Source organism: Pagrus pagrus (assembly GCF_965226575.1).
Source record: "Pagrus pagrus genome assembly, chromosome: 7".
Taxonomy (NCBI): Eukaryota; Metazoa; Chordata; class Actinopteri; order Spariformes; family Sparidae; genus Pagrus; species Pagrus pagrus.
In genome coordinates this window covers 1,744,011-1,770,277 of record NC_140191.1, presented here as the reverse complement: position 1 = coordinate 1,770,277, position 26,267 = coordinate 1,744,011, and the positions used below count along the sequence as shown (strand labels likewise).

General features: G+C 43.8%; 2 protein-coding genes across 2 annotated transcripts; one reads left to right on the top strand and one right to left on the bottom strand.

Moving 5' to 3' along the window:
• Window positions 1-360: 360 nt before the first annotated feature.
• On the bottom strand, window positions 361-3,749 carry LOC311259548 (tripartite motif-containing protein 16-like). Its single transcript, XM_084356778.1, has one exon. The coding sequence runs from the start codon at window positions 3,713-3,715 to the stop codon at window positions 2,042-2,044; it is 1,674 nt and encodes a 557-aa protein (XP_084212904.1). The 5' UTR covers window positions 3,716-3,749; the 3' UTR covers window positions 361-2,041.
• A 1,132-nt stretch (window positions 3,750-4,881) lies between these two features.
• On the top strand, window positions 4,882-23,132 carry nagpa (N-acetylglucosamine-1-phosphodiester alpha-N-acetylglucosaminidase). The gene is made up of 12 exons (XM_084356764.1): window positions 4,882-5,059; window positions 7,521-7,726; window positions 8,097-8,364; window positions 11,243-11,382; window positions 13,365-13,473; window positions 14,993-15,121; window positions 15,258-15,463; window positions 15,944-15,991; window positions 17,408-17,536; window positions 17,668-17,799; window positions 18,636-18,717; window positions 20,486-23,132. Exons 1-12 carry the CDS (start codon window positions 4,977-4,979, stop codon window positions 20,742-20,744), a joined length of 1,791 nt encoding a protein of 596 aa, XP_084212890.1. The 5' UTR covers window positions 4,882-4,976; the 3' UTR covers window positions 20,745-23,132.
• The last annotated feature ends 3,135 nt before the right edge of the window (window positions 23,133-26,267 follow it).

Sequence of the window (26,267 nt, the reverse complement as noted above, 5' to 3'; positions counted from 1 at the left end):
TTTAAGAGTTTTTGCTTGAGGAGAAACTTTATAAACTTAATGAAACTCTGTCTCTGACTGATTCTGAATCATTGTCTCCTTCTTGTAAATTCAGCATTAAATGAAAACGACAAGTTGTTTGTTTCCTTGTACAAAGTGTCAGTTTGTGGCAGCATGGCTGTACCAGCCTGTCTGCTTCTGTGTCTAAAGTGCTAAAGTCTTACCTGCCAACATGTAGCAGCTGTTTGAACACACTGTTTACACTGATTTCACCATTTACACTCAATTTATGAAAGAAGAAACATTTTATTGATCTAAACATGTCACATTTTACAAACACACTAAAGAGTAACCAGTATAGGCGACTTCTTTGTCCCCAGACTCCCTTAACAAATGTGTCAGTTTAGTGAGTTGTTGAGTTGGAGACACTTTATAAACTGTGTGAAACTCTGTCTCTGACTGATTCTGACTTATTTGTTCCTTCTTGTAAATTCAGCAAATGTTCCACATGTATTTTATTCTTTCTCTGTAAAACACCATTGATCTTCAGACACAGCAGATAAAATCAGCTGCTTTTATTATGAACATGTTTGTTCAGCTGGTTGATGATAAAGTGGATAAACAGACTGAAACAAACAGTTGTTCCTCCTCGGCTGCAGTAAATTAGCGTCTGAACGATGTGACGTGAACGTGGCAGAAAGTTTTGAGTATGAAACGTGTTGACGTTGGAAAGCGACAGATGAAGCCACTAGTGAGGACTCGACTTCAGTTCTGGATGTATTCTGAAGCTTCTAGTTGATGTGACTCACAGGAACGATGCAAACAGGCTCAATGCATCGAGTTCATTCAGAGCACATGTGCAGCGACAACATGAATACTGGCTGCAGTGTGTCCAGAGTATTATACAAGAAGTAGTACTGCAGTATGTGGGCGTATCACTTCTGTGTGTTGTAAAGAAGGTGTCACGCTGCAGAGGCTCATTGAAGTGAAGCTCAGTATTAAAAAGTGTGCAGAAGTTATTCAGTGTAGATTTTCCTCTGTGATTAAAATAACAGCAGGTGGAGCCACACACACATTTTCATCTCTTCTCCATCAGCTTTGTTTGAAACCCTGAAATGAAGACGAGAAGAAACTTTGTTCATGTTTGTTTATTCATGATGTGAAGCTTCAGTTTGTTCACACGTCCATCAGTGAAGTCTGTTCAGTGACTCTCGTTCAGTGATTTCATGAACACATTCGCTTCATCTCAACAGTTTGTTTGAGCAGAATCTCAGCGACCAACAACAAACTCATCAATCATCTCCTTATTGATGACCATCCTGATATTTACAGCTTTATGAAACCTCATAGTTCCTCATTTGTAAATCCATTCAGACGACAGAACAACATTTAGTGGATCGAACAAATAAATGTGATTAAAGGATTCTTTACAAAGTGGTGAGAACTGTATGGGAGCTGATTTCTGCCACTACAAGAAAAAACACTGAGAATAAAAATATTGTCATGGTGAGACATAATTATGAGAGCGAGAGTCAAAAGTATGACGTCAACAATTATAACCATCAGTTATTATTATGAGATAAAAGTCAGTTCATCATCTCATGATTGTGTTTTCATTTCAGTTTTGAGTTTTCATGTTTCTTTTTATATTTTTCTGGCAGAAATGAGCTTCCACAGCACAAAACATCTACAATAAATGAAGCTCTGCTGCTTTCTGTCTTCAGACTCACGCAGTGGAAGAGAAACAACAACATACAAATACATGAGTACAAATATTCAACATGCAGTCAGAGCACAGAGACGCTCACATTTTAATAACAAGACAAATCAGCTGAGGTAAACAGACCTCGTCAGGAGCAGCGAGAGCCTCCGTGGCTGAACAGACACAGGAAGGAGTGTCACCTGAAAACACCTCAAACATCTGCCCAACAACAAATGAGCAGGCGTCAAAGTACCGCCCAGAAAGTTTGATTGACAGGTGAAGAAACGCCACAACGATCAGCGACAAACATGAAGACAACATGAGACTGATTTAACTCAGTGTCCCTTAAATGTCTTCTGTCTATTTCAGTTTACAGAACTCAGCAGAGTCTCCAGTGCAACACAGCCGAACTCCAGCATAGAGAGGTTCAGTGAATGTGGTCTGGACTCTGTGGAGGAGAGTGATGGTGTCAGAGACGCTGTAGAAGGACAGAATACCTGCACTGTGATCCAGGTACACTCCAACTCTGGAGGACCGAGGACCTGAGACGGGAGTTTGGATGTTGTTGTAATAAAACTGATACCTGTTTGTGGAACAATATAATGACCAAGATTTGTCATTGCATCCAAACATACATTCATCTGTCCTCCCTGCTCTGCTGATATTCTTGTATGCGACTGCTACATGAACGTATCCCCCTCTCCTCTCCACCTCCCAGTAACAACGTCCAGTCAGACTCTCTCTACTCAGGACCTGCCACCAGTCAGTGAATCTGTCTGGATGATGAGAATAAGACTGATGTTGATACACTGCTTTTACTTTTCTGTTCCCCTCAGATAATAACAGACGTGTGTTTGCTGTGTTTGGATCCAGTGTGATGTCACATGAATATCTTAAGAAGTCAGCTCTGGTCTTGTTCTCTGGTTGTGACAGTAAAACATCCACTTGAGTCTTTGTCAGTGAGATGTTTGTCCATGTCTCTCTCAGGACGTCCTGTAGTTTGTCTCTGACCTCTGACACAGCTGCTGTCACATCCTCAAAGTACTTCAGAGGACGGATATTGATGCTGGATGAGTGTGTAGACTCACTGAGTGCTGACAGTGAGGGGTAGTTGTGTAGAAACTGGTTGTGATCCTCTGTGTGTGAGAGCTTCTTCAGCTCAGCGTCTTTCCTCTTCAGCTCAGTGATCTCCTGCTCCAGCTTCTCCTGAAGCTCTTTGACTCCACTCACTTCAGTTTCCTGCTGGGATCTGACCTGCTGCTTCACATCAGAGCGTCTTTTCTCCATGAGACGGATCAGCTGGGTGAAGATCTTCTCACTGTGCTCCACTGCTTTATCAGCAGAGCCATTGATGGCCTCCACCTCCTGTTGAAGCACCTTCACATCTTCCTCTCTGTCCTGGATTCTCTGCTGGATGTTTTGTCGACTCCCCTCCAGCTCTCTCTGCCTCTCAGTCCTCTCTGCTGCAGCTGACACTGTGTCGTGGCCTTTATGTTCGTCCACAGAGCAGAGATAACAGATACACTGCTGATCAGTACGGCAGAACATCTTCATCACCTCATCATGACGAGAGCAGATGTTCTCCTGGAGCTTCTTGGACGGCTCCACCAGCTTGTGTTTCTTAAACGGAGCTGCTTCATAATGAGGCTGCAGGTGTTGCTCACAGTAAGAGGCCACACACTGCAGACAGGACTTAACTGCTCTCAGTTTCCTCCCAGTGCAGAAATCACAGGCCACATCTTCAGCTCCAGCATAGCAGTGATCAGCAGGAGCAGCTTGGAGTCCAGTCTTCTTCAGCTGCTCCACTAAAGCTGCTAACATGGTGTTTTTCAGCAGCTCAGGCCTCGGTGTGAAGCTCTTCCTGCACTGAGGGCAGCTGTAGATCCTCCTCTCATCCTCTGTGTCCCAGTGGTCTTTAACACAGTTGGTGCAGTAGCTGTGTCCACAGGGAGTAGTCACCGGATCCTTCAGTAGATCCAAACAGATCGGACAAGAGAAAGTCTCTCGGTCCAGCTGAACTCCTTTTTCCGCCATTTCACCTCTCAGTGTCGACGAGCGTCTGAGCTTCACTTCCTGGTAAGTGAAACTAGTCTGAGCTCTGATCTGAACAGCGTGTGTTTGTGCAGTGAACGAGGCCGTCAGCTCAGTTACACCCTCCTTCACACTGTAGATCTAAAAGGAAATACATGGGCAGGGTGGAGCAGAGAGAAGAGGGAGGGCTTATCAAGCTGTGAATCACTCCAGGAAGAGGAGCAGCTCTGTGAATCATGTACGATGAAGCCTCAGTTAAAACCTGCTCCACGTCTGAGAACATTTCTTCTCAGTTGTGAAACACTTGTGGGCTCTGCAGGCTTTGTTGATGGCTGCATGTAAAAGTCACATTTCAGCAGGAGGAGCAGCAGAAAGTCTCCAGACTCCCTTAAAAGTTGTGCAGTTCTGTAAATCAACATATCGACTGTGTTTACAAGTTTACATTCACGTCATATAAACTGTAGTTTTGGGCCTTCAGGCTGACTTTAATGACACTGACTCATATTTTACAGTCACACAGTGAATGAAGCTGACATCTGGTTTATTAACATGTTATTTGTTCAGTGCAGGTTCAGGATGTGGCTGAGTGACAGTCATGTGACAGCACAGTCAAGTCACTACATTATGTCAACAATACCGGAAGTGTCGATATGTCTTACAAAATAAAAGCCTAACATTGGAAAAAATATTGTGATTGTGAAAAAGTAACAAAAAAGTCTGGAGGAAGACAGTAAGAGTAGTTTCACTTCTGAACATGTTTTATTTCTTTAACATTTTCTCTGTGGAGAACTTTTACTCCTCATGTAGTGCTGAAAGGTGCAACAAGGACTTTGTAAGTGGTTAACTGTTAACTTCTATCAATCAATCAATCAATCAATCAGTACACTTTGATCACTTTTATTGCTGTTTTTACTCTCAATTATTTCACACGAGTGATCAATATGATCGCTTTATGTTTGATATAACTTATTTTGACTTTTAAAATTTGATGTACATCTCATCATTTTAACTTAGTATTCATTCATGTATTTCTATAATTGCTAATCAATCTTTTTTCCATTCCCTGGGCTTTCACTGAAATGTTTATTTTTTATTACCTTCACAAAATTGCTGATTCCGACTGTTCGCGAACACAGCTTTTATTTTGTAGCGGAACCGGAAGTCGAGTGTTTGGCTTTGTTTACATTGATGCCGAGTGCTAGCTGGATGATGTGGGAGCCAGCAGCAGGAGAGGAGAGTTTGACAGGCTAGTTTTCCACCTCATATGGCAGCAGCGTCGGTGAAATGTCCGTTTTTGTGGCTGCTGCTATGCCTCTGCGTCCGGCTGTCCGAGACCAAAAACACCCGGTAAGACCGTCGGTTCCTGTTTCGGCTAGCTGCTAATGTTAGCCTGCTAGCTGTTAGCCGAGCCTGAAGACTCAAGCGGAGTTTGTCCAAACTTGTTCCGCTTTCTTTAGTAAAGTGGCATTATAGTTAACGTTAGCTGGATAAAAAGGATATGATAATAAAATGTAATTAACCTAATGACCCGGTGCCTTCCTGCGTTATGTAAACACATTCATGCTAACACACTGAAAGTTGCCAGCTGTTGAGCAACAGCAGCAATTCGGATTTAATCTTATCAGAGGACGAAGTTCATGAATGTGACTGACTGACCTCAAACACAACAAGGCCTTTACTGCTCTCATCTCATCACGTAAAACCAACTTAAAATTCAAATAACGTAAAATAAAACAACTGTTGCTAGTTTATGTAGCTCCATCTTTAACACTTGTAGCATTCTGTCGTCTACATTTAATTACTGCCGTGTTTTAATGATTTTTAACGGCAGATAATAAATGTTTCAAACCAAACTCTTCGTCACAAGATGAGTCCTGTCATCACGTTTTGGTTTCACTCATCAAGGAACTGACATTTTGTGTGAAGAAGCTGCTGCAGCTTGAAACTGTGGCCACAAGATGGCGCTGTGGACACAAGATGGCGCCGCGGGATGGTACACTCTCAGTCTGCTTTCAAAAGCCATCTCCTCTTACATAATACAAACATTACACTTATATGAAATACAAACATCTATATGAAGCTCTTCAGTAGAGGCACTGCTAGATATTTAATTAGTGTGTTTATTGTTAAGAGCATCATTTACTAATTAAATTGATCTCAAGGCATCATGATCTGTTTACCAGCTCAGCTTAGCAATTTCCTTGCAATAAAACCCCACCCGGCTCTGTTAATAAGCTCAGCACAGCATAAGTGCTTGTGTCAATAAAGTAATCAAACTATAGGACATGAACGAATGTGCAAAATAAAATCCATAGCAAAGAAAACCAGCACATCTACTTCAGATACCTCCAGGTCTGTCCTGGGCCTGCAGGCAGCCATGTCATGTGTGGTCCTGACATCGCAGTTGCATAACAGTTGACTGGTCCCCCTGTAGTGACCTCAGCCTGACCCCAGTCTGACCTCAGCCTGAACTTGTTTGTGTGTTTCTGGTTTGTAAATGGTTAATTGACTGCAGCTCAAGTCATTCAGTTTCAGGAATGCTACCATGAGGTGTTCAGATTGTTAAAAAAACATGCAGCATCTTCCGTCTGCATTGAGTTCCCAGATTAGTGCAAAAGAAACCTCAGTGACTATCTTCTCTATTTCTGGAGCGTCACAGCAAAACAGAGTTGCAGCATTCTCCTAAACACCTGAAGTAGCTGGAAACTTGTAAAAAACAACCTGAAAAAACATAGAATGGCTCCGTACAGCTCGTCTGCTGTAATCCAAGTGTCCAGAACCCCTGAGATCCCAAATTGGTTTGAAAAGATGTTATTTACGCCCTTTTTAAAGCTGAAATCGTCACTGTAGCTGTTAAACTAAAAAAGGTTTGACTGCGTGTTGAGTGTAAATAACGCCTTTTTAAAATCAGAGTGGGATTTCAGGGCTGCTGGAGACTCGGATAACGACAGGCGACCTTTATGGAGCCTTTTAATGTTCTTTTCGTTGTTGTTTTTTCATTTTAAATCAAGTCTCCAGCTGCTTCTGTTGTTTAGGAGAATGCTGCAACGCTGTTTTGCTGTGAAGCTCCAGAAATAGACTAGATAATGTTCCTTCAAACCAGATCCCAACACTGTGATTTTTCTAATAAGTGACATGCACGTATGTTTGGTTGATCCTAGTTTTTCTCTGCTAAACTACAAGCCAAAATAAGTTAACTTGAGAAAAAATCACCCTCCGCATTCTGTCCCATTAAATGGATCAGGGTATTCTTCCAATTTAAATATGTAATCTCAAAGTCCTTTAGTTTGAGCTTTGAAAAATCTAAACAGAAAAGCTTCTTGTTAAATACACAAGATTCATTGTCAGTCTTTCCTAATCAAGCAGAGCCGCCTCCAGAACGAACCAGTGTGGAGTTGTAGCATCACAAAAAGAGAAACATGCTGTGAAAGTTAAACATTAAAGTAATGAGGAGGGTTAGGAGCGATACGGATTGTTTTTACACACGAGTCCTGAGAGAAACCACAACGAAAACACATTCCTACATGTGATGAAACCAGATTTGAGGCTATGTGATGAAATCTACAGTCAACATGCAGACTGAAACAACACAGGATTTATTTATCAGCTCTGAAAACATATCTTCACTCCCACAGCGTCCCCCAGAGGGTTTCACTAAAGTTATTTTGAGCTCTTTAAGGGTTGTGGGAATGTGTTTCTTCCTTACAGAGGTCTCTTGGGGTGTTGTGGGCATCGTAATCTGGGCTCATTATTATTTTTTTTCTTGTTTCTCTTTATATTCAGTTAACTCGTTTCTCTCTCCGTGTAGAGTCTCTATGGACGATGACCTCCTCTTGCCGTACACCCACGGCCACGGCCCCTCCCACTCTCATCGCCATGTCAGGGACTGTCAGTCCGTCGTTCATGGCAACACCACCCATGAGAGCCGGCCCGCCAACAACCACAGCGGGCTGCCGGTGGCCGAGTCCACGGTGTTTGTGTCGGACGTGCCGGGAAGCGGCAGATGGGTTTACGGTCAGCGAGCGAGTCACACAGAATAACTTTATTGACAAAGTGCAGAGAGTCTGTGTAAAACCTGGATGTGATTTGTGTTTGATCAACCTCTGATTTATTGATCCTCTGTTTATTTATTTACTCCCTGACCTCTGATCCATTTATACAAACTGACTGTTTACAAAGAGCGTCATTTGTCAGCTGCTGTAGGTTGAAAGTAGGAATTTAATTAAACTTAATAACGTGAACATACTGCCTGTTTAACGACACTGATTAAAATCCAATATGTTTTTATGTGCTGAGGTGAGAGGACGCTGCTTAGTGCTTTAATTCTGATCCGTCTGACTTGGTGTCACTGAAGCAGCAGAATCTGTTTCATCTTTGTTCCCAGGTCACATGACGGTGGTCCACGACCCGCTGAGGACGGTGTCAGTGTTGGAGCCGGGCGGGCCGGGTGGCTGCGGGATGAATAAGAGGACCACTGTGGAGGAAACAGCCCAGGCTGCCGGGTGTCTGTACGCCCAGAACGCCGGCTTCTTCAACACAGGGAAGGGCCAGTGTCTGGGCAACGTGGTGAGCGACGGCAGAAAGGTGCAGGACAGCGGCGGAGTGCAGAACGCCCAGTTTGGGATCAGGAGGGACGGCATGCTGGTGTTCGGGTAAGACAGTAGTTCCCAAACTTTATCTGCCGGGTCCCACTTCTGTAGATAACAGTATTTTCAAGCTTTTATTTTGATAAGTCATGGAGCTATCATCAGTGCTGCAACGTGTTAGAAACTACATTATACATAAAACTACTTTCAGTCCGTCTCTCTGACCGTCTGCAGCTGACCTCTTTCTGAAATGTCTCCTCACGCCTCACCGTGCAGCCGTCCTCCTCTCAGGTGTTATCTAAAAAAACCAAAAACACATTTGCAATTTAGTGACTTCCTGTCCGCATCGGCCAGTAACTTCTGGTTCAGTTTAATGAGCTACAGTCCACAGATGATGCGTTCATGTCGACATGACTCTCTGTTGCACCAGTACAACCAATCCAACCTGCTCTCAGAGTGAAAAAGAAACAGCATCTTCCTCTTTTTATTCTGCTCATTAAAAATTAACCAAGCATTCAAAACATGCTGCTGACGGATCATTCTTACGATAACTCAGCATCTGTCCCCAGGGTTAGATCTGGATATTTATATTGCCCCTGTAAGGTCAGCTCTTACCCACCACATAAACAAACACAGTTTATCTGCACACCATGAAAAGTCAATTCGACTTGTTTGTTTGGTACCTGAGGTCAGTCATCGCTGGAATTCCTCCATGATGCAACAGTCGGTGGGTGTTTGGGTCAAATATTCAGAGAAAGCTGAAACCACAAGCTTGATACAACCAGTCATTGTGCTGCCCGGTCCGTCTGTGTGAAACATGTCAGCCGGGCTAATAACAAACCTGCGTCTAATTTAAAACAGAAACTGTTGCTTCATCCACAGACTTTTGTGCCCGTGTGGTGCAGCGGTCGGGGTTTGTTTACTCCACCTGGTAAAAGTGACCCATTCACTCGTGGCACAGGTTACACGTGTGTTTAAACCTGGAAATTAATCTGTTAGAAATCAGTTTTCTGCCTCTACTGGTCCTGTACCTGCCGACCTATATATGGAGATTCACCTGGCGTGCCCAGGCTGCCCGGTATTTCAAAATAAAAACATTAACAAGTACTCAGATTAACTAAAATACTGATACTGTAGTCAAACTAATTCAGATTTTTTGAGACGTCATCACTGCCTCAACAAAATGACTCGTGTAGATGAAGAACTGTACTTCAGAATCGGCTTTAGTAACAAGACATTATTTCTCTTTTAGCTCGTAAACACAGTGTAGTCGTCAGTATGAGGACTTTGAGATCGTAACACTACACACACAGCGTCACACTCTCAGGATGTAGTGTTGGCAGAGACCGGAGGCTCGGGCAGCTCGCATAGCTGTCAGTCGCTCCTCGAACTGGATTTGATGAACCAGAAGAGTCGACTTTATTCTTGAAGTGCATGATGAAAAAAAAACCGTCCTCCTTATTTTTCCCTCACCCCTGGTCCTGACACATTCAAATATTAAAATAACAGGATTAATAGCTGCGCTGCATTGATGGTGTCGTGGCCTTTAAACTGTTCACGCTGGCTCTCTGACCCGACTCACCGGGACACGACAACACAGCAGAGATATCATTAATGTTGGTAGCTTCACCTGAACTCTTCCTGGTTTGACAACCACATCAAAGTGTTTGCTGTGAAAAAGGCTCGCAGGAAAACTCGCCGGCTGACTGAAGCTCAGTGTCACTTCAGGTGAACGAGACCCAGATAAAAACTGGAACACGTGAAGCTGTTGTGCAGAGATCCAGATGTCAGACTTGTTGTGGATTACATCGTTTTGTTGAGTTGAGTTTTTTGCCATTACAACAAACTTGGTTAGAGCTCAAAGTGCAGGACAGACAGGGCAGCAATCTAACTACCAACCATCACACAAACAAAACATGCACTAAATCCCATCAGTGCAGGGCAGCTAGTTTCACTGTCTGACCAGACTGATACTGTAGTTGTATTTGTGACGAACTCTTTCAGCTGCTGTTATTTAAGGTCAGGTGATCTAAGGTGAGGTGATTCCTCACCCTGAGCCGAGGTCACGTAGTCGGAGTATAAATAACCGGAGGCGTCACAGAGTCGTGTAACTGCACCTTTGGTATCACGCCAGGTGCAAACACGTCAGTTTGAACAACTTGGTCAAAGTTACCAAAATCAGAGTCACAGAGCTGCAGTGTCATTTATGTAGCATTTCTTAATACTGTTAACCGGCCAATATTTCCATTCACCAGTTTTCTTTCAGTCTTTCGGTGTCGTATCAGCTGCAGCATTACTCAAGACTATCTGCTCTGTATAGAATACATCTCTGTTTCTAGTAGCAGTTGCATTTCTACATGTAAATACATATTCTGTATATAGTTTAGAGCCTGACCTAGATACAGATGTTTGTACAGATACTGTTATAAGGCAGTAAAAAGGTCCTATATCAATAAATCGGTCGAGATACACATTTCTTTTTTGCAGCGATCCCGTAAGTGTGGTTATCAAACACTTCTGACAAAACTACGTGTTGGAGGCAGGATATTTCACAGTTTAACAATAAACTTTATTGTCTAAAACAACATCAGTCCACCGAAACATTCAACTTAATGTAGATGTAATAATTATAAATCACCCCAAGCATCGTTCTCCTGTTGTGGTTGTGGAGACACCCCGAGGCTCAGTGCTAGTAAATATTCTCTGATTCCAGCTTCTTCAGTGTGAATACGTTCTGGTTTCTTTCCTCCTCTGTGACAGTAAACTGAAGATCTTTGGGTTCGGGACAAAAACAAGACTTTTGAGAGCGACATATTTGTCGACTGGAAACACTGATTTTATAGACCAAACAACCAATCAGTTAATCAAGAAAATAATCACTAGTTGCATCACTAATATAAAAGTGTGATAAACATTCGGAAATTGAGACGTCTTCTCCTTCCAGGTATCTGTCGCAGGAAGGTGTTTCGGACCAGTCCAACCCGTTCGTCCAGCTGGTCAGCGGTGTGGTGTGGCTGCTGAGGAACGGCGAAGTTTACATCAACCAGAGTCTGACGGCCGAGTGCGACAAGACGCAGGAGACGGGTACGCACAGTATATTCACTTTCACAGAGCGAACACTACACAGGAGGAGTCTGCGGCAGTTAATGATAACAGGAGACGGACAAATTAACCAGTAAGATGAAAACCGCTGCTGACTGAGATCAAGTTAAGTTGCCAAAATGACGAAATCTGTCAGTAAACCAGTTTCCTGGAACAAGGTTTTCTCTGAATTCCAGTTCAACAGACTGAGTTACAATAACTCATCAGTAGAGTCCCGCCCCCTCGTCCAGGATCAGTTCACCTGACCCCAGCACAGACTGGGAGGCAGAAACTGGATCAGCTTCAGTTCACCAGTAATTATGTGTGTCCATCAGAGCGCTGCCACGCCGTTTGCGTAACACAGAAACTCGTCTGTGACCTGACGTGACTCCGTCGCAGCACCGTCACACAACACCGCCACGTTGGATTAACAGTGTCAAGAAACTGTGTCACCAGCCAAAGAACGCAGCGAGTCTCCGAACGTTATACGCCTTTATTGTTACACAGAGCAGGGATAGAAACACACACACACACACACACGTACACACACACACACACACACACACACACACAGGTAAAGTAAATAAGGATGAGTTTCCCAGAACTGATCTGTCATTGTTTACGTAATGCTGAAACCAGACCTCGGCTTTGTATGAACTCCTTATCGGGGTCGAAGATCTCTGTGTACACCGACTGTTGGCATGGTGTCGCGTATTTGGAACAACCAGCCGTGGATGCAGCGATAAACTGATTTCACTATTAACCACCGTTTAAAACCTCACAGTATTTTAACTGTTTAACTGAAAAGGGACGTGATGGCACATTATTTTTCTGTTAACAGCTGCTGAACACTAGAGGAACATTAAACCAACAGAGAGAGTTGCCAGCACGGCTGTCAGGCTGCGCTGTCTATAAATGAATGCTCACCAAAAATGGTTAGTTTATTTATCATTAAATACACCTGGGCTGCGAAACAAAGCTGAGTTTGAGTCCCTTAATGCTGCATCACAGAAAAACAAAACAAAACAAACCAGTTTATAGAGGAGTGTGGAGGGTGAACCTGTGCTCCGGTGGTACTGCAGCAGATACCTCTGTATCTTGTGCCAGATGACAGCAGAGTGACCCGACTGTGGCTGGGACGGGTGTCGTCTTTTAGTGTCTTTTTGGATGTTCTGGGTTGTTTTTAATCACCCGCTTTCTGTCCCGCACCGAGCATGATCCACGCCAAGACACCTGCACAGGAGATGTTTTTCATGTCTTCCTTTCATTTTTGAAAACATGAAACCAGGATTGTTCCTCAGACTAGGATTGTACAGAACAAGAGCCCGACAATGTCACAATGTTTGATAAGCACATTTGAGGGATCACTGCAAAACACATGCGTATACCGGCTGATATATTGATATCTTTCTGAATGTTTTACTCCTTGACATCCCCATCAGGCCCTAAAACTACATATCGGTCGGCTCGAATCAAAATCTATAATAACATCTATTTTTGGCAAATTCTGAAGTACTTTCTGTATGACGGTGATTCTCCAACCCGTTGTCCCGATTATCCAATCAGCACACATCTGGATCATTCAGGAAGTCCGTCAGGCTGTCAGGTATTGTCTCTGGACACCTGTTAAAGGTGTAGTCCACCTGTTTTATAACATTCTGCTCCTACAACACAGTCGGACTCATGACGGGTCGCTAAAAAACGCAAGGATGAAGATGCAGCCGAGCCAGAGATATCCTCTTTCTTGTCAAAACCTGGTGCCTACATTACCCACAATGCAATCCAACCACTGACAGTTTGGTCATAGATTCAAATGTGGACTGTGGATTTGAGCACTTGAGGAAGAGATTTCTTGCAGCCAGTTTGAACAGGAGGGATAATAACAGGGACCAGCAACTCTTTAGTTCTTCCCGTGGGCGTGCAGACTTTTATAAAATGTGCCTGACTTTGTATTTGATCGACTCCTTTTTCTCGTACGCTCACAGGGAACTTCCGCACTTTCGTGGACGTGGTGTCGGCCCGGACGGCGGTGGGCCACGACGCTGAGGGCAAACTGATCCTGTTTCAGATCGATGGACAGACTGGAGTAAGAGGGTAAGAGCTGGAGGATGGTTTTACCTGATGCTTTTATCCAGAGCAGCTGCCTCCTGTTCTCTACTAAATATCCACTCAGCTAGATGAAAGACATGGAAGTATTTTTATATATTTATTTTCTTTATTTACACACAGAGTAAGTGGATGAAACAGTTGATGTCCCTCCTGAGAGGAAACAAGGAGCAGACACAGATGTGAATGAGAGAAAACATATGATAATTTATTCCATTAACACAAAGTGACTCACTGGCCTTTGACTCAATACAAAGTGCCCCAAGTAGGAGTGAAATATGCAGGGTGTGATTTGTCAGGCCTGTTGTTGCAAGGACACAAACGACCACTGTGACTGAAAACAACGTAACAACGGAAACACATTTCAAAAACTCAACAGCATTTTCTCTTTCCAGAAATCATGATCAGGTTACTCAAGATAATCCACAGCAGTGAGCAGATTCATGCAGGAACTTCTTTCTTTCGGTATCACCACACAGAAGGAAGCATGCATCTACTCATGGACGAGAGATGAATACATTAATGGCGTTCCTCCACGGCTAACGTTAGTTACCCTGGTTACCTGGTCCATCAGTAGATGCACGCTCCCGTCTCGCTGGTGGTCTGAAAAGAAAATTATATCTGCATGAAATACTGAGATCAGATGGCAGACGGTGCCAGAGAGGATGGAGAATATGAGCAGAAAAGCAAAATGCATTTTAATCTCCTAAAGTGTTGGTTTGTGAGCGGCGCTGATACACTAACAGGCTGATGTGACCCCGACCCACTAAGATCTCTCCACCAATCGATTGTATTGATCTGACTTCCCCTCCCCCGCCAGGGCAGCGACCCTGCCGACCTGCAGCAGCCCTTGAGATTGATGTGTTGGCGTTAATGATCTGACTCTGAAAAGCACAACAAGCTGACATGTCTGAACGTGGATGGTGACCTCTGTAAATCTCCGCTCGAGATCAGGCCACCAGCCGCTCAATAAACCGCGTCGGCTCGGACAAAACGCACACCGACCCTCGTGGATCACATCAGTCCAACAACACTCACACATGTATGACATGTCCTGTCCATGTCTGCAGTGCCTTACACATTTGTTGTTATCTACAATAATATTGTTTTCACATGGCAGCTTTAAGATAAGACATTTATTGACCCTGCTGCTCACACCTCTCTCAGAGCTGGACGGTAAAGTTGACGGAGCCTCCTCAGATCTTGGCTGATTAGCTGTGTTCGCTGTAACAGCTAATATCTCGTCCAGTTCGTGCTTCACATCAGGTTCATAAAATCTGTGCCCCGAGATGTCTGTTAAAGAAATACTCTCTGCCTCCCTCCGAAATGCCTCCTACATAAGTAACGTTAGCCTGATGTCTTAAATATCTTCTATTCGCGACATATTAAATGGACCAGCTGTCCAACTACTGCACTGCAAGAAAGAATAAAAAGATGTTTCTGTTTGTCTCCAGTGTTTCTATTTCACTCTGAACTCAGTTTCTTGTTACGTTGTGTCTCTGAGCAGTATGAGTCTTTGGGAGGTGGCCGAGTTTCTGAAGGAGTACGGAGTCGTCAACGCCATAAATCTGGATGGAGGCGGGTCTTCTACCTACGTGACGGATGGCTCCTTAGCCAGCTACCCCTCTGATCACTGGTGAGCCAGTTAAAGAAAAGTTCCCCCTTGAAAATAAAACCTTATTAGCAGCCCTTCTTCTTAAAAACTTTTGTAGAAATGTTGCTGTTTAGCTCAAAGCGTTAATGTTTTTGTTGACTTCACCCTCTGCTGACAGTGAACCAGACGGCAGGTGGCGCTGCGCTCGGCCCGTCTCCACCATCCTGTGCGTTCACCAGCGGCGCTGCCAGCCGGCAAACTGCAGCGGACACGGAGACTGTGTGGACGGACGCTGTCGGTGTCAGGACGGCTGGCAGGGCGCCGCCTGTGACTCTCTGGTGTGTCAGCCGCCGGCCTGCGGACCCCACGGTGTCTGCACTGCCGGTAGGTATTTTTATGCCTCTGAGCCGGTGTTAGCTGTGGCTGGAGGGCATCATCTGTCCGCCCCGTCCCATTCTTGTGAATTCGATATCTCAAGAAAACCTTGAGGGGATTTCCTCAAATTTGGAATAAACTTCCACTTGGACTCAAAGATAAACTGATTATAATTTGTTATATTCTGCAACAAATGTTCTGGCTGTTCTTCAACAACCTGACTAGTGCGCAGAAGCAAACGACAAAAGCTTTGCGATATCAGGAGGGGAAGAAATAGACAGACAGCGAGGATGAAACCTATTTTGAAATGAAACCCCCAAGTTTGCTGATGCTTTTCTACTTCTTGTATTTTGTTGAATGCAGGACTTTCACTTGTAACTGAGTATTTCTACACTGCAGTGTCACTTCTTTCACTTCCACCACTGGCCGCTGTCTCGTCGTGTATCTGCACCGTTTCATGTGTTTTTATGTGTCTCCTCTGTGATGCAGATGGTTGTGTCTGTGATGCTGGATGGAGAGGAAAAAACTGCAGCCAAGGTGATCAGGACACACACACACACACACAAACACAGAGGACCTCACTGACATCACATTCCTGAACTCTAACCTGAACCTAAAGGTCACAGTCACGGTGCCCGTCACACCGGCACATTTCATGTTGAGTTCAACTTTGATATTTTGACCGACAGTGAGCTGTTTTTAACTCGAAGGGGACAGAAATGTGTCATCTGCCCCACAGAGCAGGAACAGTTTGCAGTTATGAGACAGTAGCAGATGATTCAGCACAAGTTCGTCTCTTCGATAAACCTGTGAACTTATTGTCCTTATGGCGACGGAGCTAACACGCCTGCTGAATGAAGGTTTATCCTGTGTTCTTTCTCCAAAATGTCCTCAGGTTGGTCTTCACAAAGCTAAAAGAACAAGAACACACACACCGCACACGTAATGTGTCGCCCGTCTCTTTTTAACCATCAGGTGCCAACACTCAGGAGTCTGTTGTGCTTTGCAGAATGTTTGCAGCAGTTGTAATCATACTTCCTAGAGGTTGAAAGGTCGCACACTGAGGATCATTCTGTGGGTTAAAGACAGAAACATCTTGTTTACACACAGCCGCGCCAGTGTAAATAACTTCAGGTGAAGTTTTCGAGTCCACAGAACATTTCTGGAGCTTCACAGCAAAACAGGGTTCTCCCAAACAACTGAAGTAGCTGGAGACTTATTTTAAAACAGAAAAAAACAACTGAAAAAAACATAAAATGTCTCCGTACAGCTCGTCTGCTGTAATCTAAGTCTCCAGAAGCCCAAATTGATTTGAAAAGACGTTATTTACACCCTTTGTAAAGTGGAAATCTTCTCTGTAGCTGCTAAGCTCAAAGATTTATCAATTCAGTTTGTGATCTCGGGGCTTTTTGGTTGTTTTTCCTTTTTAAATCAAGTTTCCAGCTGCTTCAGGTGTTCAGCAGAACGCTGCAACTCTGTTTTACTGTGAAGCTCCAGAAATGTTTAGTGGACGACCAGACTTCACCTGACTTTATATCATCAGGAGGAGACGATGACTGAGCCTGACTTTATATCATCAGGAGGAGACGATGACTGAGCCTGACTTTATATCATCAGGAGGAGATGATGGCTGAGCCTGACTTTATATCATCAGGAGGAGACGATGACTGAGCCTGACTTTATATCATCAGGAGGAGATGATGGCTGAGCCTGACTTTATAACATCAGGAGATGATGACTGGGTGTTTAACATTTTGCCTTGCTTGGTTTGGTTTATGATGGGACAGTCCCTTCAGCCTCAGCTGTTCTTTCTGTTTAGCGCGTGCTATCATGCTAACACAAGCTAAGAAAACTAAAAACGTTACAACATTTAGTGATGTCACTGTGAGCTTGTTAGCATTTAGCACAAAGCATCGCCGTCATTGTAACACTGTTTTCTTCCTTTATTTAAAGTGTGCATCCCTGGTTTCTATGGTGACGGCTGTAATCAGACCTGCAGCTGTGTCAACGGCGGCTCCTGCGACCCCGTCCACGGACGATGCTCATGCCCCTCTGGTTTCCACGGCAACACATGCCAACAAGGTAGAGCTACGTCGTCAGAGTGGAAACCAACCTCCTCCCCGCCTGGATCCTCTGAACTGGGAAGAGTTTGGTTTTGTTACATCATAAAAGTTCAGTTTGTTCACTTTCTGTCATGTTTCTGTGTGCGTCAGTGTGTCCTCTGGGGTTCTTCGGCCCGTCCTGTGCTCAGGAGTGTCGCTGTGACGACCTGTGTCCATGCGACCCGCAGACAGGAAGCTGTAACGCCACGCTGCGAGGAGAGACCAACAACACGTTACACAGAGGTACACACACACACACACACACACACACACACACATTTACACCTTCATTCGTTGGTTCAGCTGATCACTGTGATGATTAGCTGCAGGTGTTTCAGCTGAATGAAGGTTTTTGACTTGATTATCGACCTGCAACTGCTTCCTCTTCCTCGTTCTCACCCCTTTTATAAACTATAACTAGAGAGGTTATAGTGTGTGTGTGTGTGTGTGTGTGTGTGTGTGCGTGCGTGCACCCTCTCCTTTAGTAAATGTTTGACTATTTGCATTGAGCAGACGTAAAAACAGTTGAGTCTTTGTTGCTGTCTGTCCAAACAGCCGCACTGTATCGACTCAGCTGGGAGGACTGTGTGTTGCTGTGTGTTGCTGTGTGTTGCTGTGTGTTGCTGTGTGTTGCTGTGTGCGTCTTAAACTGGTCGTCGCTCTCTGTTCAGTATTAGACGCAGACACAGTGGAGCCGACCACGACAGTGAACCAAACAAAATGTATGAACGGCCTGCTTCTGTTTACATGCTGTCAGATGTTTTCTAGAAAAGCTCGAGTCCTAATGTACGCCTACCTGCACTTCAAAAGCTCGCTAATTAACATGTGAGCTCGGCTAATCGCCTCCAGCTCTGCTGTTGAAAGGAGCAGTTTGTAAAATATGACCAGAATTTCAGTTTAAAACATTCGAAAAATGTGTGTGAGTGTGAAGAAACAACAGTGTTGACGTCTCTATACTGTCGCAGAGATGTCTACTGAAGTTAGCATGCTAACCAGCTAGCTCCTAATACGACCCTGTTTTCCTTATAAACAGAAAAATGGTGTTTTTTACGCAGCTCCTCCTCTTCTTTTCTCCACAGCTGGACATTGTTTAGCTAAACAGATGTTTACATCTTGGAGACGAGATGAAGAAGCTCACAGAGAGAAGCCTCATCTGTCAGAGTAAGTGTCAAAGACCTCCGACCTTCTCGCCTCTGCTGTCCGTCCATGATGGTCACAGTTTTGTCATTTTGAGATGTTTTAGCTCAAAGTACGACTTCAACACATTAGACACACATTCCTGATCGTCAGTGACTGAGAAGAAGAACGAGTATGAAGATTTATTTCTTGTGTCTTTAGTAGTTTTTCAAGACAAAGAGCCCGTTCAGACCCGGTATTAACATCCATCCTCGGTGATCCAATCACAAGTGTTCAGTGGTCAGTCAGTTTGGCATTTATTAGCATCTCTAGTGACAAATACAAATAAACACGTCCATCACCGACAGACAGACAGACTCCATGTTTTTACACAAAGACAGAAAGAAGTTCATGTTGAACATTTGCTGAATTTACAAGAAGGAACAAATAATGAAGAATTAGTCAGAGACAGTTTCATACAGTTTGTAAAGTTTCTCCTCACTCAGCATCTCACTAAACTGACACATTTGTTAAGGGAGTCTGGTGATAATTAACATGAAGTGTTTGTTTCCTTCATTTTAAATGTATTGAGTTGAATTAGGAGACAGTTTTCTTTGGGCCTTCTTGTAAATTCTGCAAACGTTAAACATGAAGTTCTGTCTTTCTTGATCGGACCGTGCGTCCCGGTGGTGTATCCAGTTATTTGCATAGAAAGCGGGGACATGAGAGCCAATCACAGGTGGTCACTGGAGATGCACGTCAGGGCGCATATTAAAGCCAGGTGTAGAAAGTGTGTTGTGAGCTGAGGTGTGAAATTGTCCCGTCTGCCAGCCAAATGTGAAACTGCTGCCGGTCAGTTAATCTCCTCTTCCAGCCTCTTGAACACACCGTTGTCGTTCAGCGGCTCTGTTTTAAGTTAAACTCTGATTCATTATGAAAGTAAAGGACACGGGAGGACATGAAGGATGTTGAGGATAATCTGAAGTGGAGGTTTTTCTGCAGGATGATGAGAAGTCACAAACAGCAGTGCTACATGTCGCAGTCTGACGTGAGATATTTAACAGAGGACAATCAGTCCTGTCTCCTGCTCTGAATAATGGAGTCCAGACCTGCTTTTGGCTTCATGTCTCTCCTTCACATTCATTTGCCTCCTTAGCTTTCATATGCAAGTGAGGAATTGTTAGCCGTTGCTATGGTTTCTGGAAAGGGGCTTTGTGAACAGGTACTCCGGTCACAGATGGAGGAAAAGGAGGTTTTTCTTTTTAAACATCAGCTGTTTGAACTCTGTTTGACCAAAAGAGGAGAACAGTTCGACCCACACCGGTTCACTGCCGCTCTCTGTGGCGAGACGACAGAAGTTACAGACCAGCGTTCACTTTATTCGCCACTTCAGAGCCATCTGAGCGCTCGTCTTTGGAAACCGTTTGGGAAAAGGACAGTTTAAAAAAATACACAGCAGGTTATTGGATGAACTTAAAATGTGGAAAACGACCATTGTGTCTGATTTAGGGGCAGAAACAGAGTAAGATATTAATATTATGTTTTCATTCATGTATAATCAGCTGAAACTAAGAGTCGTTGTCTGTTGCCGGTTTAAGAAAATAATTATCAGTTTATTTGATGATGAAAATAAAATTCAGCTGCAGCGTGACGTTCAGACACTAAAAAGAAAAAACATTTTGCTGTCTTTCTAGTCAGATTTACAATAACCTGGTCACGATACACCTCACATCGAGCTCTTTGCTTTACATGACGTCCTCCATGTTTGTAGTTTTTCCTCCCTGAGCTGTAAACCTCGTCTGTCTCTCCTCAGGCGTGCCTGGCTGATGATCACCTCCGCTCTGGCCTCGCTGCTGTCCGTCAGCCTGCTGGTTCACCTCGTGCGGGCTTGTCGCGGCTCGGTGGCGGCTCACCTCCCCGAACGTCGAAAATACTCGTACGTCCCGCTGAACGACATCAACGGAGCCGCTTCGCGAGCCGGAGGAGGCGCCGGGAAATCAGGGAAAGGGCCTTTCGCATTGGACGACTCGGACTCTCAGGATGAAATCTGGTCGCCGTCGGGGAGGTCGTAGCTGCCAGGAGGACCAAAGACGACGAGTGAGGACGCTCTGTCATTGCACAAAGAGGAGCCGCTGAGTCTCGATGGACTGACTCAGAGTAACTCTGTTTATTTAATCTTAGTCTTGACACATTTCCATCGACAGTCCTGCTGAAATGAAAAAGAAGCTAAAGGACGAAGCACAACAGGTTCGCTCAGCTTTTGTTTACAGATCAGAACTTTAAAACAAATCACGAAAGGAAATCCAGAAAAGAGGTAAAGGCTTTATTTTGGATCTGGATGTTTGATTCCCGACTCCAGGTACGGTGTTTTCAACTTGTTCTCATGTAGACTGCTGAACTTTGGATCTAACCAGGGAGCACGTGTAGTCTGTTTTCCAGCGGTCTTTGAGCTTAACTCAGGTTTATCCAGCATCCTGAAGCTGGTGTCACCACGGCAACTTCATCCTGATGTGGACAAAACTAACGAGTTTACAAAAATGTGACGTGCTGAAAACCAATAGAGACATTTTTATACGCTGATGGATATAAAAAGTACGATGATCATTTAATTAGCGATATTAGAAACCTTCTTTTCCCACGATCACTGAAAACTTCTATCAAACAGAACGATTAAAGTTCAACACAGCAGCAGCCTTTTAATTAAAGCTGCATATTCGCTTAGTTTAACAGGCAGCAGCAGTACCGAGGTGGTTTTCTCACCAGGTTTGGCTCCTGGTAACCCAGGCTGAGTCCACAAGGACTGCTCACCGAGCTCACTGAAGCTAACGTTGCATTGATTAGAAGTTAGCGCTTACTTTAGCAACAAAGCTACTGGTATTTCTCTACCAGGAAGCTCCGTAAATCACCTCGGTACTGTAACTGACCCGGTGCAGAGGTGTGCACTGAGAAGCTGCCCGTTATCAGAACGTTTGCTAGCAGTTACTTTAGCAACAAGTTAAGCTATCTGTGGCAGCAGAGGGAAAACCAGCAGGTATCTTCTCCATAAAACAGGACACAGCTCCAGATCAGGGAGGAAAGTTATGAAGTTGTGTTTTTGTACAGTAATCTGTGAGGCCCGGGCCGAGCTGCACACTCCTCTGGTGACGTTCCTCTTCTTATACATCCATAAAATAAAGAAAGCACCCCGAGTGCAAGATGAGTCATCAACATTTTTAATGATTTCCAAACTCTGTTGCTCAAAACTCTCCTTTAAAAATGAGGTGTCGATCGATGCAGCTTCTTTCAGGCGTGGTACCGATTATTAGAAATCAAGGAGACAGAAAACAGATTTCTGGGATCGATATTTATTTGCGATAGAACTGAAACTTCAAACAACCGTTGATGGAATAAAGGTACAATTTTCAGGTACTTTCCTTGAGTATTTCCATTTTCTGCCTCTTGACACTTCCTCTCCAGAGTTTATAGGCTGTTAATTGTGACGTGTAACCAGTCAGATAGTGTCGTGGGCGGGACGCTGAGTGAGAGGACGTTGCATCGGAGCCAAAGTAGCACATTTTATCTGCAATCTGACAGAAAATTGAATGATACTGATCATCAGAATAATGCTGAATATCAGCCAGGCTGATGATCTGTCCACTCCTGATAAAAACATCTTTAAACAGCTTATTTTGCCGCTGTTGGGACTGACACCGAGGTGTAGGTGAGAGATGGTATGAGACGAGTGTGAAAAAAACACTTAAACAACTTCATGATATGCTGAATTAATATTTGCAAAAAGAAATCTGTGACATGAGCAGGGAAGAAGCTCTGAATCCAGAGTGAGTCGGCATGGACTGATCTTCACGGACTGATCTTCACGGACTGATGTTGATATATTCTGGTATCATTCTCACTGTTTCTACAGCTTCTCATTTCATCGTCGCTGCACCTGATCCACCGTCACAGCTCCGTCTCATGATTGCTTCATGACACCTGCTTCATGTTAAGCTCAGTGAATTCAGACTAACTTGATCTCCCGGTCGGTTTTCATCTTGTCGCCACGTAAACGGATGAACTTTGAACTCGAAGCAGGAAGTTGATCATGACGAACTGTTACGGAGGTTTTTATCAGACAGTTTCTTATCAACACAAGGATTTTTAGATGTTTTGTCACAACGCACTGAGCTCCGTGTCTGAATGTAAAATAACTGAGGTTAATGTGCTAAATTTTGAGTCATCAGATGTAAAAAAGTAAAAAAGCACATTTTTCTTTATAGTCGAGCATCTTTGGTCCGTTTGAACTCGTCTGTACAAATGTGCCAGCTTTGTATCTCATCAAGATTTCTTACTGTTCATTAAAAAAGTCTTTATAATGTCATTTGTGAATGTCACCAAACTCCTGTGTGTTTCTGACAGGTTCTTTCTGCCTGTTGTAAAGATAAAAATAAACCAGGATTCAGTTTTGACCACTGAAAGATGAATCTGTCCCTGATTTGTTTCTGCGGTCACCGGACTTTTCTGAAGAGGATCCACGTTGACAAACTGCATCGACGCTTCACTGAACCAAAAATAAGAGCTAAAAGTCTGCTAACGTGTTAGCGACTCAGGAAGATCAATTGTTTTCTGATCTGTTGCTTCTCTACTCGGAGTCTTTTCCACTTCCAGGACAAACGTTTAAGTTTCGGCCTGACGGCAACAACCAGAAGAAACAATGTTGTCCCTTTAACTAAATTAAAAAACATCTTCTCAGCTTCATTAATCTAATCTGGACTTTATCTACCTCAGATACACTCTGTGCTTAATGCTAACCTGGTAGCATAACAACTGAATGAGCTAACAGAAACAGTGGTAACACACTAATGATACTGAGTAAAACACCTTGGAAATGATAGTTTGTCTTTAGAAGTAAGAGAAAGAAAAATGAAACTTCACTAACGGACCAGTTGTTGTTTTTATGACCACGTCTCGCTCCATCTGCTGAAGATGACTCAGATGTGACTCTGAGGTTTAGGAAATGCTTGAAAGTCAAGATGTTTCTTATCGAATGCTGAAACTAATAATGGTGTTATGAACTACGGTGAAGGTTTCATCTTAATGAGGGTGTAAGAAACGTCTTCAAATCCGTTCGGGGTTTTGAGGCTCTGTATGGAGCCATTTTATATTTTATTATTGTGTGTGTGTGTGTGTGTGTGTGTGTGTGTGTGTGTGTCCAGCTGTTCAGCTGTTTAGGAGCTGCACTGTGTGCTGTGAGGAGATAATGAATGATGCTGCCTAAATATGCTGTTCGCATATTAGCATGCATAGATCGAACACAGTGATCAGACTTTAGGCCTGGACGTGTCCTGTGACCTGAAGCGTGGAAACGTTGCTGGCGTCAAAGGGTTAACTGACGTCTGAGGAGTCTTCGTCTTGGAAATCCATCCTGTAGTTGGAGATATTTCACACTGGATCAGAACATCAGACTGATGATCTTCTATGACACTAAACTGAATGTCCTTGGATCGTGGACAAAACAAGACATTTGATCTTCATCTCTGGCTTTTGGAAACACTGATCAACATTTTTCACCATCCTCTGACAACAACTAACCGATCAATCGATAAAATAACCGACACGTTGGCGAGCTGCAGCCATAGACTCTGCCCGGCCTCTAGTGAAGCTCCACTGTCAGGTTTCGGTCGTTGCACTCGGGTGTCGTTCAAAGTTTCTTCTTACAGCGAGATACCTGACACAGATTTATGACCAGCGCCACTTTTATCTCCGTTCAGTTAATTCTGCATCTGCCGAGGACACGACATGAAAACAAGTCCTGCAGCATTTTGAGGTCACGATGTCTGTTTGGCTGAAGCTGACAAAAACACACACAACAGCTGGTTTGGTGTTTTTATACGTGGTTTTAACATTTCTGAGGTTGTTTTATGTGTTTTTTGTGGTGTGATTTTAGAAACAGTCGAGAAGAAAATGAGCGTCTCTCTCTTCTGCCTCGCCGACTGATTTAAGTGTCGTTTTTCCACCCAGCAGCAGCTTCTCGTCTCCGTCAGGTCACCTTGTTGCTGCTCTCAGACCTCGTTTGACCTCTTGTGTTATTGTTGTTTATGTGCAGAGTCATCGGTCTGAGCCGACCTGCAGGTCAGCTGAGGTTTAGGAGCGTTTCAGTCCACTATGAGTTTACTGGAGCATTCGCTTGACCTTTGACCTCCAGCACCGGCTCCACGCTGCTCACTGACGAGTTAAAGCCCAAAAACATGCTCGATGTTCTAGTTTCACTTTTGAGTTTCCTGTCTTTAACTTTTTGTGTGTTACTGCTAACATGTGGTATCAGCATCCGTGTTGAGTGATGTGAAAACACCCCCAAGACACATTTAGAGGCCCGATCGCTCGGACCACATTCACAGGTGGTCCGGGCTTCATGTGACCACAGACACACTGTCTGATTTGTATGTGGTTCACTGTAATGTAAATTACATGTCTGGGCTCAACCTGCCAGTGTTAGCAGCAGATGCTTGTGAACACACGTCAGTTTCAACCGATCTGACCATTGAACTAGTAACCACAACATCACCAGACTCCCTTAAGAAATAGTTCATTTTTAAGAGTTGTCACTTGAAGAGAAACTTTATAAACTTTGTGAAACATTTTCTGCAACAGATTCTGAATCATCATCTCCTTCTTGTAAATTCAGCATTAAATGAAAACAGTCAGTTGTTTGTTTCCTTGTAAAAAGTGTCAGTTTGTGGCAGCATGGCTGTACCAGCCTGTCTGCTTCTGTGTCTAAAGTGCTAAAGTCTTACCTGCCAACATTTAGCAGCTGTTTGAACACACTGTTTACACTGATTTCACCATTTACACTCAATTTATGAAAGAAGAAACATTTTATTGATCTAAACATGTCACATTTTACAAACACACTAAACAGTAACCAGTATAGGCGACTTCTTTGTCCCCAGACTCCCTTAACAAATGTGTCAGTTTAGTGAGTTGTTGAGTTGGAGACACTTTATAAACTGTGTGAAACTCTGTCTCTGACTGATTCTGACTTATTTGTTCCTTCTTGTAAATTCGGCAAACGTTAAACATCAAGTTCCTTCTGTCTTTGTGTCAAACACATCGTGTCTGTTTGTCCCATGTTATATTTACAGTCAGGCTAGCTGTTTTCTCCTGTTTTATGCTAAGCTAAGCGGACCGTCTGCTGGCTCAACCTTCATATTTAGACATTAGAGTGATGTCGAACTTCTCATCTAATTTTCACCCCAAAAAAAACCAAATAAGTGTTTTGCTCAGCATGTTGAACTGCTGGAGTTTGAATCATAAAGAGATGCTGGCTGTGGGTCGGGAGGAGGTTCTGTGGCAGGTTAACAAATATGCGTGAGCTCTGAGACAAACCTCCAGGCTTCAAAACATCCGTGCGTGATGTAACAGATCCACGACTGAAGGGCTGCATGTAAACAGTGAAGTATGCAGCAGAGCCTGCAGGTCAGACGTGCCAGCTGAAAAATCAGGTCAGATGTTTCTGCTTCGACTTTGAAAGACTTCTGTGCAACAAAAACCCGTCAGGATAGACTTTCTGCTGCAGGCTGTTTCACTCCAACACTTACAAAAGGTTGCATCAGTCGCTC

Excerpts from the sequence above, each read along its gene's own strand:
- LOC311259548 (XM_084356778.1), bottom strand. The coding sequence starts at position 3,715 with ATGGCGGAAAAAGGAGTTCAGCTGGACCGAGAGACTTTCTCTTGTCCG.
- nagpa (XM_084356764.1), top strand. The coding sequence starts at position 4,977 with ATGGCAGCAGCGTCGGTGAAATGTCCGTTTTTGTGGCTGCTGCTATGC. Across the intron at positions 7,727-8,096 it reads AAGCGGCAGATGGGTTTACG|GTCACATGACGGTGGTCCAC; the intron begins GTCAGCGAGCGA and ends CTTTGTTCCCAG. Across the intron at positions 17,800-18,635 it reads CAACAACACGTTACACAGAG|CTGGACATTGTTTAGCTAAA; the intron begins GTACACACACAC and ends TTTTCTCCACAG.